The 18,946-nt window shown below is 49.1% G+C and overlaps 2 protein-coding genes across 7 annotated transcripts in view; one reads left to right on the top strand and one right to left on the bottom strand.

Moving 5' to 3' along the window:
• ARHGAP45 (Rho GTPase activating protein 45) overlaps positions 1–9,117 on the top strand; it is a 57,214-nt gene extending 48,097 nt beyond the window's left edge. For all 4 annotated transcript variants that reach the window (XM_035119327.3, XM_035119329.3, XM_035119326.3 and 1 more), the window contains 4 exons: positions 868–1,103; positions 2,660–2,909; positions 3,860–3,953; positions 6,052–9,117. In XM_035119327.3, the coding sequence (XP_034975218.3) occupies positions 868–1,103; positions 2,660–2,909; positions 3,860–3,953; positions 6,052–6,431 (960 nt within the window). In that variant the 3' untranslated portion in view covers positions 6,432–9,117. The remainder of the gene's footprint in view (positions 1–867; positions 1,104–2,659; positions 2,910–3,859; positions 3,954–6,051) is intronic.
• Positions 9,118–9,726: 609 nt separating this feature from the next.
• On the bottom strand, positions 9,727–17,580 carry POLR2E (RNA polymerase II, I and III subunit E). Of its 3 annotated transcripts, none has more exons than XM_035120722.3 (8): positions 17,506–17,580; positions 16,525–16,699; positions 14,415–14,530; positions 13,027–13,107; positions 11,786–11,844; positions 11,378–11,456; positions 10,472–10,558; positions 9,727–10,385 (listed from the first exon to the last, which is right to left on the bottom strand). In XM_035120722.3, the coding sequence occupies exons 1-7, from the start codon at positions 17,560–17,562 to the stop codon at positions 10,493–10,495; spliced, it is 633 nt and encodes a 210-aa protein (XP_034976613.1). In that variant the 5' UTR covers positions 17,563–17,580; the 3' UTR covers positions 9,727–10,385; positions 10,472–10,492. The 3 variants fall into 3 exon arrangements, with proteins under 3 accessions (XP_034976613.1, XP_034976614.1, XP_034976611.1); XM_035120723.3 differs by having other exon boundaries at positions 9,727–10,302; XM_035120720.3 differs by having other exon boundaries at positions 9,727–10,558.
• Positions 17,581–18,946: the final 1,366 nt, after the last annotated feature.

Raw genomic sequence — 18,946 nt, 5'->3', positions numbered from 1 at the left:
AAGGTCAGCACCAACACTTTGAATTGTGCTTGGAAACGTCCCGGGAGCCAACATAGGTGTGACCCTGCCTGAACCTTCCCATCCGTGGTTCGATGTTGGGAGGTTCGGGACGGACGGAAGAACGGGCTTCTTCACCTATCGCTAGACTTTGGAACTCCCTCCCACTGGAGGCAGTGAGAGCCACTGACTTAAAAGACGCCTTTAAGAGAGGATTGGGGAAACTCATGGCGCAGGAGGCGGAAGAGTCTTATCCATGGCCTGATGGCTGCATTCTGCCCTCCACTGGCCAGATACCAGCAGCTGGAGATTGCAAGTGGGGAGAGTTTCTGTGGCACCCATGGGAACACCTGATTGGCCCCAGTGAGAACAGGGTGCTGGGCCATGATGGGCACTGGGCCTGATCCAGAAGGGGTGTCTCATGTTCTGTCCCACACACTCGGAGGTGCGCTTCCATTTCTTTGTTGTTGTTGATTATGGTGGTGATGATGTTGTTTTTCTTTGTTGTTGTTGTTGTTTAAATTTATTTACTGCCCTATACCCGGGGGTCTCATAGTGCTTCACACAATAAAATCAAGATATAAAAACCACAAAATACATAATACAGTGGTACCTCTGGATACGTACCTGATCCGTTCCGGGGTGCCGTTCCCACCCCGAAAAGTACGCATCCAGAGCGGCGCTTTTGAGCATGTGTGAAGCGCTGATAGAGCGCTTCTGCGCATGCGCACGGCGAAACCCGGAAATAAACACTTCCGGGTCCGCCGTGTTCTTAAGTTGAAAATACGCAACCCGCAGCTAACACAACCCGAGGTGTGACTGTAAAAATAAAAACAACAACCCAATAGCCCCCCCTCTTGCCCCGTTCAGCTCCCGGAACCCATCATGCCATTCCGCATGTACAACAGCCTTATGGGGTTGGCCAAGGAGAGCCTGCAGGGAGGGTCCGAGGGCAGGCCCGGGAAGAGCATCGCCGAGCTGGTGGACAGGGGACCTGAGACCGAGAAGGTGGTCATGGCGCTGGTGACGAAACTGAGGGACCTTCTGAGGGAGCTCCCTTCGGAGAACTTGTCTACCCTAAAGTACATCCTTCTGCATTTGAGGAGGTAAGCGGGAGAGGAGGGGGGGGACTGTCGGCTGGCGACCCTGCCTCCAATAAAAAGGGGGTGGTGAGATTTTCACTCCCTTCCTTCTACAACAGCCAGCACCTTGGTTCTCAAACTTAATCCATTCCGGAAGTCTGTTCCAAAACCAAAGCGTTCCAAAACCAAGGCACGCTTTCCCATAGAAAGCAATGCGAAACAGATTAATCCATTCCAGGCTTTTAAAAACAACCCCTAAAACAGCAATCGAACATGAATATTACTATCTAACCAGACCATTGATCCATAAGATGAAAGCAACAATCAATGTAGTGTACTATGAAATAAATAAGCCAGTATTGTAGATGATAAAATTTAAAATTACCTTTTTTTCTTCTTCCCTGCACTGATGACAGTCATTGTTTGGATAGGGGGCTTTTATCCATTTCCACAGCTACACAATCAGTCCATCAGTAGCAGAAATGGGTTCCACACAGTCACAAAAACAAATGAACCGGAAAAGCCTCAAAAACCAAAACGCAAAAATAAATAGCAAACACAAAAGCGCCAAACTTAATCCGTTCTGGAAGTCCAAGGCGCAGTTTCTGATTGGTGCAGGCGCCCCAGAAACAATAGCCGGCAGCCGCGTCGATGTTCGGCTTCCGAAAAACATCCGAAAACTGGAACACTTACTTCCAGGTTTTCAGCCAGTTATGCTGACCAATGGCCCCACTCTGTCCCCCGGGAGAGCTTTGTGGGGGTCCGAATGCAGAGTGGCTTCCCCATCACATCGCTCTTCCCTGAGAATGCTGGGAAACATAGCTCTGCAAGGGGAACATCTCCGGACATCTCTCGGCACCCGCAGCAAACTACTGTTCCCAGGGATCTTTGGGAGAAGGAGCCGTGGCTGTTCAAATTGGCGAGCTCTCGAGACGCAGACCTCTGTCACCTGTTGAAGGACCAGCACTCACAACTGTTAGGGAACTGGGTGCAATTCTGCCGCCTGAGAAACGCGTTCTCCGAAAGCGAAAGCAACGTAAACCCTACAAGGAAGTTGGTGGACATTTCAGGGCGTGTTTTGGGAGCCAGAATGAATAAAACGAGCCGTATCCAAGTCATAATCGAGGGTAGACCCACCGGAAGCAATCGGCGTGCCCAAATCCATCCCGTTGTCTTTAGGGGGTTTTGCGATGCCACGCGGTGAGGGCAGGGACCATTGGACCCTACTGACTTCAGCCAGCCCCCAGTCACACAATCAGTCAACGAGTAGCCGATCTGGGTTCCACATAGTCACAAAAACAAAACACAGAGAGCCGCAAAAACTCAAAATAAATGGCAAAAACAGCCAGACCTCAGCGCAACACTCAAAACGGAGCACGATCGGCTTCCGAAAATAGTTCGCAAACCGGAATGCTTATTTCCGGGTTTGCAGTGTTTGGGTTCCAAGTTGTTTGAGTACCAAGGCGTTTGCGAACCAAGGGACCACTGTATTTAGAATCAGAAGACCCCTGCCCCTCGGTGTTGCAGAACAGACCAGGGTTCCCTTGTTAACTGTGTCGCCTGCCCGATTCTCCCCCCAGGATCGTCGAAGTCGAGCAAGAAAACAAGATGACCCCTGGCAACCTGGGCATTGTCTTTGGCCCCACGCTGATGCGCCCAAGGCCCACCGAGGCCACCATCTCCCTCTCCTCGCTGGTCGACTACCCGCATCAAGCCCGCATCGTCGAGGCCCTCGTAACCTTCTACCCTGCCATCTTCGAAACCGGCGGCGCTTTGCCGGAAAGCCCCGAAGACGCAGTTCAGGAAGACGGGGACGCAGCCGAGAACCAGGTAAGGGGGGAACCTTTCGGAGAGGGTTGCTGTTGCAGAGGGGGAGCTTCCTGAGTGGGGACTTCCGCCTCCGAAGGCGCCGCCGTTCCCGCAGCTGGATTTGTGTGAATGTTCAGGGTGGTAGGATAGGATAAAGGGTAAAGGAACCTCTGACCATTAGGTGCAGTTGTGACCCACTCTGGGGTTGCAGTGTTCATCTCGCTTTACTGGCTGAGGGAGCCGGCGTACAGCTTCGCGTACAGCTTCCAGGTCATGTGGCCAGCATGACAAAGCCGCTTCTGGCGAACCAGAGCAGCACACGGAAACGCCGTTGACCTTCCTGCCAGAGTGGTACCTATTTATCTACTTGCACTTTGACGTGCTTTCGAACTGCTAGGTTGGCAGGAGCTGGGACAGAGCAATGGGAACTCACCCAGTCGCAGGGATTCGAACCGCCAACCTTCTGATCAGCAAGCCCTAGGCTCTGTGGTTTAACCCACAGCACCACCTGCGTCCCTGCGTAGGAGAGGATATATAATAGTAATAATCTTTATTGCGGTCCAACGACCCATAACATGGATTCAGAATAAAACACAGACTCATACAGACAACCCCCCAGGGAAGGGAGACCGAAGTGTTATTTGTTTAGTGATGGGTATGTTGATCTTTGATTTGTATGACTACAGAAGAGAGAATATATTGTTTATTAATATCTTTCCTAACTTGCGCAGGCAAGTTCCTTTACTTAGCAGAGTTTACATTCCCCTTTTACCTGCAGATTGATATGCAATTGGAAATGTTGATCTTAGGACCCTTGGAGGGGATGGAGGGAAGTTATGAGATTCAGAACAATCCCTTTATAATGGGTTTGCGATTGATATTGTTGTACGTTTAATTCTTTAATCAAATAAAAGTTATCATTTTAAAACATAGATAAAAGATCTCAGCAATGTCTTGCATTCTATGTGCAGGAAGACGCACGCGCGCCGTCGGACGACACAGACCTATACCTCGCGGCCTCCGCTGAGCAGGCAGACGCGGCTTTTCACGAGGACCTGTACAGAGGTGAGGCGGAACCACCTGTCCGAAGGTTGGACGCCGGGTGATACTATATTTTTCTTCCTACAATTTATGACACCCTCCCAGCTTCACCTTAAGGTCCCAGGCAAGTCACGGCAATTAAAACACAATGTGAACAGCTGGTATGTCCCGCAGAGGACCTTAAGGTCCGCAAATAATAACAGCCTAAGGGTCCCGGGCCCTAAGGAAGCCCGACTATCCTCCCCCAGGGCCAGGGCCTTTTCAGTGGTGGCACCAACCTGGTGGAATGCTCTGTCCCATGAAACTAGGGCCCTGCAGGATTTGATCTCCTTCCGCAGGACCTGTAAGACAGAGCTATTCTGCCTGGCCTTCAATTTGAATTAGCCTGATCCTCCATTCCCTTTTCCCTTTCCTTTTTCTATGAATAAACCCTTTTGGGACCCCACATTTAAACTCTTCCCCAGTCTGCTTGCTGGCCCTAGCTGAACCAAACCTGGCCAGTTAGCCCTGGCGATCACTTGATGTTTACGGAACTGGGTTTCCGCCCAAAAAAAATGACCCTGAATTTTTTGAATTTTATTGACATGGACGCTACATTTATGTTGTATTTTTATGCTGTTTTAAAGTCGCTTTTAATTAATGTTTCATATTTGCTGTTAGCTGTCCTGAGCCCGGTTTTCAAATCGGGAAGGGCGGGGTATAAATAAATCTTTATTATTATATTATTATTTATTATTTGAAACCACAGCGGTCCCATACTGTCAATGCAGGCACACACTCGCAGCCTGTCTCTCTCAGCCGGCCCGCCTCGCAGGGCTACTGTGAGGGTAAAATGGGGAGGGCGAGCCACGGAACGAATACAGATCTCCTCGGCAGAAGGACAAGGGAGTAGGCAAAGGAAGGCAGTAATGGGTTACATGTCCAGAAAGTGGTGGTGGGGGATGAGTGTTCAGACCCCTGGGCTCTCACTTGTGGGGTGCCTCGGGGCTCTGTCCTCTCCCCCATGCTTTTCAACATCTACATGCAGCCACTGGGAGAGATCATCAGGGGGTTTGGGGTGGGTGTTCATCAGTATGCGGACGATACCCAGCTCTACTTCTCTTTCAAATCAGAACCAGTGAAGGCAGTGAAGGTCCTGTATGAGGGTATGGAGGCGGTTGGAGGATGGATGGCGGCTAACAGATTGAGGTTGAATCCTGACAAGACAGAAGTACTGTTTGTGGGGGACAGGAGGCGGGCAGGTGTGGAGGACTCCCTGGTCCTGAATGTGGCAACTGTGCCCCTGAAGGACCAGGTGCACAGCCTGGGAGTCATTTTGGACTCACAGCTGTCCATAGAGGTGCAGGTCAATTCTGTGTGCAGGGAACTGTCTCCCAGCTCCATCTGGAACGCAGGATGAGACCCTCCCTGCCCAAAGACTGTCTCGCCAGAGTGGTGCATGCTCTGGTTATCTCCCGCTTGGACTACTGCCATGCACTCTCAGTGGGGCTACCTTTGAAGGTGACCCGGAAACTGCAACTAATCCAGAATGTGGCAGCTAGACTGGTGACTGGGAGCGGCCGCTGAGACCATATAACACTGGTCCTGAGAGATCTACATTGGCTCCCAGTACATTTCTGGGCACAATTCAAAGTGTTGGTGCTGACCTTGAAAGCCCTAAATGGCCCAGTAGAAGGAGTGTCTCCACCCCCATCATTCCTCCTGATGGCCTTCTTGCAGTTCCCTCCCCTGCGAGAAGCGAGGTTACAGGGAATCAGGCAGAGGGCCTTCTCGGTGGTGGCGCCCGCCCTGTGGAACGCCCTCCCAGCAGATGTCAAGGAAGTAAACAACTACCTGACTTTTAGAAGACATCTGAAGGCAGCCCTGATTGGGGAAGTTTTTAATGACTGATGTTTTATTGTTTTTTAAATCTTTTGTTGGAAGCCTCCCAGAGTGGCTGGGGGAACCTAGCCAGATGAACAGGGTATAAATAATAAATTATTTTTATAGCCGGCCCCCCCTAGCAGGGTTATTGTGAGGATAAAATGGGGTGCGCCATGGAGCCCACAGGGATCTCCTTGGCAGAAGGACGAGGGAGTAGGCAAAGGAAGGCAGTAATGGGTTGCATTTTATCCCAACGCAGAAGACAGCACCCGTTTCATCGATTCCGACTCCGATCCGGAAGACTGTGCAGAGGCAGGCATCAAAGGGGCCCCGCGGCGAGGCAGCGAGACCAGCGGAGACGAAGAGACCCCGTCTGCGGACGAAGCCAGCGAGGAAGGGACGCTGAGCCACACGTTCAGCGCTGGTCAGTCGGACTCGGAGGACGTCTCGCCGCTGCAGCGCTGCCTGAACCAGGAGGAAGGCCGCTGCGATGTGGACGAGGATGTGGTTTTCGGGAGAGAGGGTGACGGGGAGAGCGCAGAAGGGCAGGTGGGAAGGCCGCCGGAGGCTTGCAACACCAACCAGTCCAACAACGTGGCGTTTCCGCAGCCGCCTTTCGGCTACAAGGTGTTAGGGTAACGACCCGGGCCGGAGTTTCCCCAGCCTCGGAAACAGGAATGAAAGAACAGTCCGTATGCACTGTCGCTGGCGCTGTCAACGAAGAGAAGCCAAGGCCTGCAGTCTTGGTGCCCTTTCCAACCCGCCTTTTCAACGCAAACCTGGTTATCCTTCTGCCCGTTTTGGGATTGGCCGCGAAACTGGAGCGGCGTCTGTGAAACGCGTCGAAATTAACGCAGAGCGGGGTTGTGTGGTTTAGCAGACTCCCAATGTTTTTTGCATGAGCGGCGTGTTAAAAAGAAGCGTCCCAGACACAACGCCGTCGCAATTATTATATTTGCACCATCCTGTCCTTGTTAGCAGAGGTTCTCGGTTATCTCCCAGAAACTACCCAGAAAAATTGCCCCTTTAAAAGTACTGATTTCAAGTAGACATTTCACTTTAGCAAAGCAGAACTCATTTTTTGTTTTATTTTGCTATGGATAGGGTTGGGTTCTTTAAAAAAAAAAAATGCCGGCCCCTTCAGCTACGCCATTGTTATTTTAAAAAGTCAGGGTACAAATTGACCGTGAGGGAGGCTTGCTGGATTACGAGGTACTCAAAAGGTTGCGATCCACACTTTCTGGGAAGCAAGCGCCGTCGCGGACTTGCTACTGATCAGACAACCGCCGGATTGCAGTGTGCTGGCGAAGGGTGCACTTTGCTTTTCGCACCCTGCTCCAAAAAAATACGCCTAGCTCATTAAGGTAGAAAAAGAATTAAGCAAAAGTCTGATAAGCTTACTTTTATGGGGCTTATTCCCCCAGAGATGGGTTTGTTGGACGCGTGGATCCGAGCTCAACCTTTCAAGCTAGCGTAACCTGCATCCTTTCGTCTTCCCATCTCTAGCAATAGAGGCGTTGCTAGGGGAAGGGCTATGGCTCTGTGCTTTAGGGCATCTGTTTGGCGTTCACATGGCTTCAATCTCTGGCATCTCCCAGTTTGGGCTGGGAGAGACTTCCCCCCCCCTTTCTCCGAAACCCTGGAGAGTCGTCGCTAGCTGGTGTGGCCAATATTGAGCCAGACGGAACAGTGGTCAGACTCAGTTATAATACAGCTTTGAATCTACTCAGGACAAATTGTAATGTTACTTTTTTGGGTGGTGGTGGGGGGTGTAATTACAGCCTTACATGCAAAAAGTCCTAGGTTCCAATTCCCAATGGCATTTCCAAATAGAAAATGGAGGTACCCTAATCTGAAACCTTGTTGCCAGGGAGTGTCAGGTCTCGGCATAAGGCGGGTTCCAGTTTCTCTGCTCCTAGGTACCTAAGAGACGTGAAGAATATTTACCTCTGAACAAAACGTAAGAGGGCAGCGACTGGGGCTCTCGCTAGGGGTGGGCAATACCTGGTTTTCAACACCGCAACATATCACCTGCTAAACGCCACAATCTACTGATCTATCATGTCTGAAATAAAGATGGAGCTATGTAGAGGCGCCAGCCAGCTTAATGGTTTTCCCCACAATTGTGATTTTTACATACACATACATCAGGATTCGTGATATATTGCCAGGTCAAAAATTACGAAACCAGTACCACGATATGGACTTCAAACCGGTTTGGACGATATATGGATATATGCCCAGTCACCTGTGGAAGTGTTTTATATATACAGTGGTGCCTCGACTTACAAATTTAATCTGTTCCGAAGGCCCCTTCGTAGGTCGAAAAATTCGTAAGGCGAAAAGCACCATTGGAAACGCAATTTCCCATAGGAATGCATTGGAAACGGAAAAATTCATAAGTCGAAGCAACCCCATCTAAAAATTCGTAAGTCAAAAAAACCCTATCTAAAACCGTCACGGTTTCCATTCAGATGTCGAGAAATTCGTAAGCGTGCGGCCATTTGCCCCATTCGTAAGTCGAAAAATTCGGTTGTCGAGTGATTCGTAAGTCGAGGTACCACTGTACATGTATTTTTAGCATTTTGTCGGGAGCCGCCGAGTGGCTGGGGCAACCCAGTCAGATGGCGGCATATAAATAATAATTTTTATATTGCTTTAAAAGAGGGGCAGATCAGGGACCCAGGGCAAAATGTGTGGGTATCAGGGCCCCCCCTGCTCCACTTCCCAGTAATGCCAACAGTCCTGTGGGAAGTGTAAGACACAACAGGGCAGAAAGTTTTTTTCCCTCCGTGAGGCCAACTAACTTGCCGAATCTTATGCAAAAACCACTTTTAGCATCATTAAAGAGAGCCTTGATTTGGATCTGGCCAGAGACCCACCTAATCCAGCGTCCCGTTCTCGCAGCGTCCTGGCAGAAGCTGAGCACAACGGCGCTGCCTAGTGGCAAGGGCTTTCGAAGAACCAAGGAGCCTCTTCCGAGTCTCCGTCGTGATTCAACAGGACGACGCTTTCCAGCAAATACAAAGGCAGATCTAATCATTTATCCTTGTGTAACAGGAACAGAGGCAAAAATGACAATCTCAGGAACGGTACCGTATGTGAGAGTTTTGTGTCGTATGTCAAGGGTGGATGAGGGGAACGTGTGTGGAGGTTCAGGTCTTAATAACCTCGGCTTTTTAATTATTTGTATATAACATACCCCTCCCCGTGTTTGAGAGCTAGCCTGTTTGGCAGCCCGCTGGTTTGCTTTTTAAACTGCTGCACTCGCAATCCTGGACTGATGCTTTCGTTAGGTATGGAAATAAAGTAAGCGTACACCATCCATTGGAGTTGCGTCAATTTCCTTCCCACCCTCCTGCAACAATTAACCACCACCCTGGAAATAGCATCTCCAAAATACCTGTAATACCTCGCTGGTTAATAACAAAGTGTTGTTCAATTCAAAGTGTTGGTGCTGACCTTGAAAGTCCTAAACGGCCTCGGCCCAGTATACCTGAAGGAGCGTCTCCACCCCCATCGTCCATCCCGGACGCTGAGGTCCAACTCCAAGGGCCTTCTGGCAGTTCACTCCCTGCGAGAAGTGAGGTTAGAGGAAACCAGGCAGAGGGCCTTCTCGGTGGTGGCGCCCGCCCTGTGGAACGCCCTCTCATCAGATGTCAAGGAGATAAACAATCTGGCTTTTAGAAGACATCTGAAGGCAGCCCTGTTTAGGAAAGTTGTTAATGTTTGATCTTTTGCTGTGTTTTTAATTTCCTGTTGGAAGCTGCCCAAGGTGGCTGGGGAAAACCAGCCAGATGGGCGTAGTATAAATTATTATTATTATTACACAACTGGGGGCACCTTTCCCTCCATGGTTTCCCTTTTCAGTTTTCCCCTACAAAATCTTAGGCACTTTCCAAGCGCTCAACAATAGTCCTAATAAAAATAATCATTATTAGTTCTAAAGCTTTATTGAAATGATAACCTTATTAAGACAAGACAGTCGAGGCTCCTTTCAAGAGAGGCGGATTTTCCCCAGCAGTGATCAGCAAAACAGAGAAAGGAAGAGGAACGTTCTCAGGAGTCCAGAAAACCCTTTCTCTCGCAAACGGTTTCTTGCAAGCACACTCTAAAGGCAGAGAGGCCTCTACATAGGGTCCTCCATCCAGGCTTGGAAAAAGAACATCTTTCGTTTCTTCAATTAGAGGTGAACAAACAGAGCTAAGAGAGATGAAGGGTCCAAGGCACACAGCCAAAAACTGCTTCCAGGCCATGCCATCAGTGTAAGCAAAATATATCTGGCCCCTGTTCAGTTGGGGGGTGGAATTATCAGTAGGGTGCTTGTTGTGACGTTAGCAAGCAGTTCCAATTCAGATCATGAGATCTAGAAGCTTGGGCGGTTCGAAGCAGCAATCCTATGTCCAAGAAGACTCCCTGGGCTTTCCCTCCAAGGAGAAGAGACACAAACACGTACGCCCCAAATTCCAATCCTTGTGAATCCTAGGAAGGCAGGTTTGCAGTCTCCGCGCTGCATGGTGTACGGAAAATTGACGGAACCACGGGGCGACAGGAGAAGTGTTGGTATCTTGTTAGGTATATACTGTTCAAAATCTGTCAAAGAAGCATTTCTCAGCAAAGCAGATCTCTCTAAAAGGAGGCTGCCCACATTTCCTCTTAAGGTAAGGAGGTAAGAGTACCTTGCAAAGTAGTTTTGTCGGCTACTGCACCAGCCTGTAGGTGATATACCGGCCGGCCGTCTCGCTGGGACGAATGATCTTCACCACCTGCAAGAAGACAGTTCTCAAAGCTACTGTGGTTTCAAAATCAGGGACTGATTTGGGAGAAGGCAGGCAGAGAGCCAGCAGCCCTTTCCACACAATTAACGGTAAAGGGTAAAGGGACCTCTGACCATTAGGTCCAGTCATGGACGACTCTGGGGTTGCGGCGCTCATCTCGCTTTACTGGCCGAGGGAGCCGGCCTACAGCTTCCAGGTCATGTGGCCAGCATGACAAAGCCGCTTCTGGCAAACCAGAGCAGCGCGTGGAAATGCCGTTTACCTTCCTGCCGGAGTGGTATCTATTTATCTACTTGCACTTTGACGTGCTTTCAAACTGCTGGGTGGGCAGGAGCAGGGACCGAGCAACGGGAGCTCGCCCCGTCGCAGGGATTCGAACCGCCAACCTTCTGATCGGCAAGCCCTAGGCTCTGTGGTTTAACCCACAGCGCCTCCCGCGTCCCAATTTTTCACACAAGACATGCTTAATATATTGGAATCTGTTGGCAGTGGTGATGGCAGCTAATTTCAGTAGTTAAAAAAACATGAGACTAAGGCCAACAGCCCCCACCCCCTTTAAATTTACTCAGAACAAATCGCAATGTTCTCTTTCCCATGACTGTAGAGCAGGCATGTCCAACAGGTGAAAAAAGCTCAACAACTTTGACCTGAACCCCCAGAAAGGGAATTGATCGCTGCCAGTTTTTAACTCTGTGAGTAGATTGGGAGTTGGCCACCCCTCCTGTAGAGCAACAGAGAGCCCATGAATTGGTCCTGTCCCCTTCGATTCACGCGTGGCCCAACGGTGGCCTGTCCACAAGACCTTACCTGGCCTCGCTTGATTCCAAAGTAGCGAGCCACCGGGTCCCCGGCCTGTATCCTGGGGAGCTGGTTCTCTCGGAGCTTACTGGGGGAAAGCAGTTAAGGGAACACAATTCATCCGTTTCACCTCCCCGGGAAGAAAGATGGCAAGTGTAACAAGCCAGGTTCAATTCGGGGAGAAGCTGCACTCATTCAAGTCCTGGCTCATGACAACTACCGTCAGACAACGGGGACGACGACCCCTTTTGGTCCGAGGGCAACGCTCCTTTCCAAGGGCCGCATGCCGGAGGCAAAAGGGGATGGAGAAATGAAGACAGAAGCTGCGTGGTGGTGGTTAGTGTCAGTGTTAATTATCTTATGTATTTTGTGTTTATGTAACATGACTTTTGAGACCTATGGGGATGAAAAGGATACTATCGGGCCAGTAACTCGGTCACCTCCTCTTTGGTCATGACAACATGTTCGGGAACCAGCTGCAGAAGCAAAAAGAAAGTAAGGTAGGTCAGGACACAGGCAAAGAACAGGATGAGGACACAGCTAGTCACTTTTGGTGCACAGTAATCTTTCAATCCATTAGGCAGAAAAAGAACTGGGGTAAGAATGGAGGTCCATTTTTGTGTCCTACGAGGAAACAAATGTTCCACAGTGGACTTATCTGGCATGCATACATTTTGTTTTCTGGTGGGGTGACATTTCTAAAGTTACTCTGCTAAATCACACATGTCAGGATAACTGCTTGCACAACCCAGTAAGGAAGATAACACAGTGGAATTCAAAACAGTAACAATTAATTGCACTTTTGTTCCAAATCCAACCAGGACCTTTAGCCTGGAAAAGAGGAAACTAAGAGGAGATATGACAGCCATCTTCCAATATCTCAAGGGCTGTGTCACATGGAAGAGGGACCCAGCTTGTTTTCTCCTGCTCTGGTGGTGTAGGACTCGAACCCATGGATTCAAGTTGCAAGAAAGGAGATTCTGACTCTACATCAGGAAGAACTGTTCGACTGTGGGATGGAAGGTGCTGGACTCTCCTTCCTTGGAGGTTTTTAAGCAGAGGTTGGATGGCCATCTGCCATGGATGTTTTAGCTGAGATTCCTGCATTGGAGGGGGTTGGACTAGATGACCCTCGGGTCCCTTCCAACTCCAAGATTCTTTCCAAAGTGTGAAGCCTAAGAGGCCTCCTTGCCTCTTAGCACCTCCACACACACCCCAAATCCCAACGCCGACTTTGAGAACCACTGTTTTAGAACAACCCATATGCAGCCAGAGTATCGGTTTGGTTTCATTCTCATCTTGGAAGCTTTCTGTTGCCTAAGCAGCATTTAGGTAAAGGTAAAGGGACAACTGACTGTTGGTCCAGTTGCGGACGATTCTGGGGTTGCGGCGCTCATCTCGCTTTACTGGCCAAGGGAGCCGGTGTACAGCTTCCGGGTCATGTGGCCAGCATGACTAAGCCGCTTCTGGTGAACCAGAGCAGCGCACGGAAACACCGTTTACCTTCCCGACAGAGCGGTACCTATTTATCTACTTGCACTTCGTGCTTTCGAACTGCTAGGTTGGCAGGAGCAGGGAGCGAGCAACGGGAGCTCACCCCGTCGTGGGGATTCGAACCGCCGACCTTCCGATCGGCAAGTCCTAGGAGAACGCCTCACCTCGTGTTCAGTGATGTTGATCAGCAGTTCTTGCTGAAGGAACTGCTCGAGGATGTACTTGGGAGCCATGTCTACAAGAGACTGAAAAAAAAGAGCGGGAGGGAAAGGGGCATGAGCTAATGTCAGGCTTCAGGGAATTGGCTTCCTCTCTCCCTTGGTAGTAGATAAGCAAAGCAAAGGAAAAGGAGCCTTCTTACAAGTTAGAAACTTTAACGATCACAGCGAGAGAACAAAGAACCCATTTCCTAGGAATGGCGGTGCTCGCAATTAGGAATTCCGCCCCCTTATGTCCCTAACCTGAGCTTGTAACCTCTGTGTTTTCTGTTCTGCCACTTTCTCAGCCCTTCTTGACCTTGAGGAGAATGGAGGAATGCTTTCCAGAGACAGCGAATCTGTTAACCATCACTCTCTGCTAGTGTTTCTTCTGCTAGCTGTTCCCCATCCAGTATTTCCCAGCTTCTGCCTTCTGAACTATGTCCCTCTGCTCCTGGGAAGATTCGGGAAATGGATCAGAAGAAGGGGGAAGCTCCCACCATTCATTCTCACGGCAGCCCTCCTCAGTGCGGTCCCTGACAGCTAAGCAGGAGAAATCAGAAAGAGGACCCAAGACACTAGTAGAGAGAACAAGGGGGGGGGGGAAGCAAGCTCTCTCTCTCTCTAGGCTGGGGGACAGGCACCAACATAGCAGCCTCAGGCACTAGGTTAGTAATTATTATTATTATTATTATTATTATTATTATTATTATTATTATTATACCCCTCCCATCTGGCTGGGCTTCCCCAGACACTCTGGGCGGGCTTCCAACTAATGATTAAAAACACAATAAAACAACAGTAACTAAAAACATCACTAAACGGGGCTGCTTTCAGATGTCTTCTAAATGTCAGATAGTTGTTTATTTCCTCAACATCTGGAGGGCGTTCTACAGGGCGGGTGCCACCACCGAGAAGGCCCTCTGCCCAGTTCCCTGTAACCTCACTTCTTGCAGGGAGGGAACCGGCAGAACGCCCTCGGAGCTAGACCTCGGTGTCCGGGATGGAGACGCCCCTTCAGGGATACTGGGCTGAGGCTGTTTAGGGCTTTGAAGGTTAGCACCAACGCTTTGAATTGTGCTCGGAAATGTCCTGGGAGACGATGTAGGTCTTTTAAGACCGGTGTTATGTGGTCTCGGCGGCCGCTCCCAGTCCCCCGTCTGGCTGCCACATTCTGAATTAGTTGTAGGTTAGCAATCCCTGAACTAAATCACATCAACACCCACATAGGAGGAGTAACCTACACCAAGGCATTTCTTTGCCTGCGAAGGTTCACTGCCCACTGAACGTCTCGTGCCCAAACTAGCGCCAACTGTGCCCTCTAGGTTGGACACCGCCCAGCCGGGCTTGGCTACCTGTTTAGCTGAGGGAGTCATGCCCTGTTGCACCACAATGAGGGCCCGGGTGATGTTCTCCTCCTGCATCCGCTGGCAGTACATCTTGATGGTCTTAATCCCAACCTTTGGCTCCTCTGAAAGGGAACAAAACGGGACGGTTGGCGTAAGGAAATAATTTGTCCCCGCCACCACCTCTCTAGGGCCGACACGCGTTGCTAGGCGAGACTCTCATTTCTTAATAAGACAAGCTTCTAGACCTCGGTGTTACGGCGAAGGGACATTTTGGGGTGAGCTTCTCCCCCCACAACTGAGAAGAATGAGTCCCCTTTTCAGCAAAAGCTCATCCCTTAATGATACAGGAAAACGTTTCTTGCCGGGGGGGTGGGGATGTCATGTAAATTCTACTTAATATCGATCCTGAGTAGATTCCAATGTATAAGTTAGCTGAGTAACAACTTAAACACATTGCAGGATTCCCCAAAAATAGACCAGAGGCAATTGTATTTCATCCAGCGGAGCTTTACTGCTACTGAAGGCAAATAAGCATCATGGTCACAAATCCAATACATTCAGGATTGGAACTGTCCATTAGAAATCCAGTTGCAGCAGACTTAACTTAAACTTTCAATAACTTATAACAAGTCTAAACCTTAACACTATATGCAGAACACCACACCAGACAGAAAAGAGAAAGTGTGAAACCCAGGTTCCTTCTGGCCCTACTTTTATAGTCAGCATGACCTTGACAGAAAGAGGTAACAGGACCAGTTTAAGCCAGCGGTACTCAGCTTCTCTGTAGGTATAACCCAAACATCATGAACCTTCTGCTTGCTTCTTGCACACAGAGAAGCTTCCAGAACCCTCCCGAATTATTTGGAATAGGAAAGATCTCTACACATCAGATCAATACTGTCTGCACTAAGAAATGCAAACTGACAAGCATAACATGATACCTAACAGTGAGAAGCAATGTTGCCATGCCATTACACACAGCAACCTTTAAACCATGCATTGTGAGGCCAGGCACTATTTTTAATTGTATTGTTTTGCTATCCTAAGTTCCGTTAAGAGGAACGGGATATATAACAGTACTTCTGTCTTGTCAGGATTCAACCTCAATCTGTTAGCCGCCATCCATCCTCCAACTGCCTCCATACCCTCATACAGGACCTTCACTGCCTTCACTGGTTCTGATTTAAAAGAGAGGTAGAGCTGGGTATCACCCACATACTGATGAACACCCAGCCCAAACCCCCTGATGATCTCTCTCAGCGGCTTCATATAGATGTTGAAAAGCCTGGGGGAGAGGGGGGGAGCACCAAGGTACCCCACAAGTGAGAGCCCAGGGGTCTGAACACTCATCCCCCAGCACCACTTTCTGTTAGGGCTCTATTCCTCTCACTGTGCACGTCACATGCCTGTGTTAAGCATTCCAGCAAAGATTGTTGAAATCACGGGAGCGGATGTTTGCTATATTCTGTTTCTGTTCCCCCCCCCCTCCTTCGGACTTCTCTCCGCGAGAGGAGACATGTTTTCCTTTTGTTCTGCCCTACACTTAATAAAGTAGCTTTTAGTACACAACCTCAGCCTGGCTCCGTATGTGTTTTATCTCTGCTGGACTCTGAATATGTACTCAGTGTCTCTAAGACATGGGTTGTAATAAATCATCGGGAAAGGGATGTCAGAACTCCCTAGAGCTGAGCGCTGATGGGAGAGACGGGCTGGATTTGTTCCTGCATTATGCCTGGCGATCATTCTTGCCCCCGGCTGACCCGACACTTTCTGGACATGGCCCAGGAGGAAGGAGTGGAACCAGTGTATAATGGTGCCCCCAGCTCCCCTAGATGGTCCAGAAGGATGTCATGGTCGATGGTATCAAAGGCCACTGAGAGATCCAGCAGGACCAGGAAACTGCTTTCACCCTTGTCCCTAGCCCACCAGAGATCATCGACCAGCGCAACCAAGGCAGTTTTATTTCCATGATGAAGCCTGAATCCTGATTGGAAGGGCTTGCCGTATTACTACATTAAAGAGAAAGAAAGCCAGCCAAGCCTAAGAAGAATAAGACGACACAATCAAAACAGCAGGCGAAAGGGGTCAAACCTTTTGCTTAATGCCGCCGCCTCACCTGGGAAGAAGACAAACATCTGATCGGTGGGGTCGTCGTTGTGGGCCACCAACACGGTGAGGTCTGTCCGCCGGGGTCGCCCTTCGCTGGGCTTGTCGCCAAACTGGGCTTTGAACTCCTCCAGGGTCTGGTCCAACTCATCCTGGGTGACCAGGTAACCTCGATCGTGACACAGCTGGAGCGATTTGGAAGTAAGGAAGAACGAAAGGGGAGAGAGAGGTCCATTTATTCTTGAGAGCCAGCACGGGAAATAAAGAGAGCCCTGCAGCAGCCGGGTCAAAGGAAGAACCCAGCATCTCATTCTCACAGGCTGATTCCTCCAGGAAGCCCAACAGACAGAGCATGGAGAGGGCAGGGAAGATAGGAAAGAAGATCAAGTACTGTTTATGTATGCGACAACCGCGGCTAGGACATTGTTAGCCCAAAAATGGAAACTTCAGGAATTACCAACAATTGAAGAGTGGCAGATGAAAATGATAGACTATGCTGAATTAGCTAGATTGACTTGCAAAATCCGAGACCAAGGAGAGACAAGGTTCCAAAAAGACTGGAGTAAATATGTGGACTATATGGAGAAAAACTGTAGAAGTTTAAAAACACTTGCAGGATTGAAATAAATCCTACGAATTGACTGAAAAAAGACAATAAGGAACTGCAAAAAAGGAGTTAATAAGAAAACCGCATGAAGGGAGGGAGGGAAGTCACAGCTCGGCAGAGCAAAGTGAAAGAGGGAAACATAAGATGTATGGTATAAAAGATTGATTTTTGTTTTGTTTTGTTGTTAATTGGAAAATTGAATAAAAACTATTTGGAAAAAAATGGAGAGGGCAGGGAAGACACAGCACAAGAGGAAAGAGGGACGAGGAGAAGAGAGGCTGTGGAGTAGGGGGAGGTGGAAGGGAAAAAAACCCAAGGAGCTGCCAGCTCCCAAAATCCGATCCCTGCTCCCTTCTCCCGTTCTCCCTGCCCGCCCGCCCAGACCTGCATGATGGTTTTCCGGATCTTCCACAAACGGTACGTCTCCTCCTCGTCGTCCATGGCGCCCGGCGAAGCTTCGAAGAACACGAACGATGCGCTGCGCAGGCGCAATAGGTTTTTTAAAAACCCGACTGCCGAAACTACGCATGCGCAAAGTGCGTCGCCCGGGCGCCGTTTTATGACAGTAAAGCTCGACGCATGCGCATAGACTTCACTGGCCTCTCCTCCCGAGGGAACGCCCGCAATGGCAGTTCTGCGCACGCGCGACCTTTTTTTTTTTTTTAAAGCTATCGCGGACGCGGGAGGAGAGTTCGTTTCTCTGCGCATGCGTATTTCCGACACAGGATTTATCTACCTGCCAGCTCTTGGGTTTCTCCCGCACCGTACTGCGCAGGCGCCAACGGTTCCGGTTGCCCTGCTGTAGCTATAGCAACGATGGGACCATAGAGGTACTACGGAGGTAAAAATGAAGAGAAGTGCTGGGGACACAAAAGTTGTTGAGCTTTTGTTTGTTTGTTTGGGGGGGGAGGGTATCCGTATATATGGCTTAAATGCACAAAAAAAACAATGTATTAGCTTTTGTTTTTTTGTTTTTGTTTTCATTTTATACTTTTACTTTTTCGTATTTTTTCTTTTATTTTCGGAATATTTGGATGTAATGTTTAATTCATACCTTCTCTGTAATTTTTAAAAACGCAATAATTTTTTTAAAACAACAACAACAACAACACACCAATATATTAGCTGCAGGGAGAGGAAATTGGCAGCCGTGCAGATTGTGCTGAGCTACAATTCCCAAGAAAGAACCACAACTCCCAAGGAAGAAAAACTAGAACTCCCAAGGAAGAAACTAGAACTCCCTTTTTTCTCAGGATGAAAATACTCTTCTGGCTAGAGGCATTCCTCCAATAATATCTAGCTGCAAGCAGGTTCCCCATCGCGGACAAAAGAGGAGGCATTCTCTGCTCTCCAGAAGGTGTTCCTGCGCTTCTTGCTTGTGTTATAAGAATTTCAAGGTCTTAGATGTATAAAAAGTGTTCATAGATATACAAGGCAAGCACGTACATAAAAATATAAACCAATGACTGAAAACAGTACAGAAAAAGTCCTGGGACCATTTTGACTCTCCAAAAACTGACCAAATGTTTCTCTGAAAGGAGGGAGGAAATGGGGAAAACCTCCCCATTGTCTCTGTGTTCACAGATCCTGCGCACATTTAAGGTGTAAATGGGGTGATCCTGGGACCTGGGATCTGGATTCCGGAACTGAGGAGTGAGAACAAAAAATATTTAAAAAATCCTTCCAGCAGCACCTTAGAGACCAACTAAGTTTGTCATTGGTATGAGCTTTCGTGTGCATGCACACTTGAATTTCAAAATGTCTACATAAGGGCAGGCACACCTTTGTTCTGGGTCCTCCTCTTTTCTCCAGCATTGGGGGGAGC

The sequence above is a fragment of the Zootoca vivipara genome, chromosome 6 (assembly GCF_965207765.1).
Source record: "Zootoca vivipara chromosome 6, rZooViv2.hap1.1, whole genome shotgun sequence".
Taxonomy (NCBI): Eukaryota; Metazoa; Chordata; class Lepidosauria; order Squamata; family Lacertidae; genus Zootoca; species Zootoca vivipara.
The sequence above is the reverse complement of the archived record's forward strand: the minus strand, read 5'-3'. Positions and strand labels throughout refer to the sequence as shown.

What these genes read in the sequence shown, in the direction of transcription:
- POLR2E (XM_035120720.3), bottom strand. Translation starts at nt 17,562, where the DNA reads ATGGACGACGAGGAGGAGACGTACCGTTTGTGGAAGATCCGGAAAACC. An exon ending in TCCGGAAAACCATCATGCAG is followed by an intron (nt 16,700 to 17,505) that starts GTCTGGGCGGGC and finishes AAATCGCTCCAG; the next exon opens with CTGTGTCACGATCGAGGTTA. An exon ending in ACCGAGTTACTGGCCCGATA is followed by an intron (nt 11,457 to 11,785) that starts GTATCCTTTTCA and finishes GCTTTCCCCCAG; the next exon opens with TAAGCTCCGAGAGAACCAGC.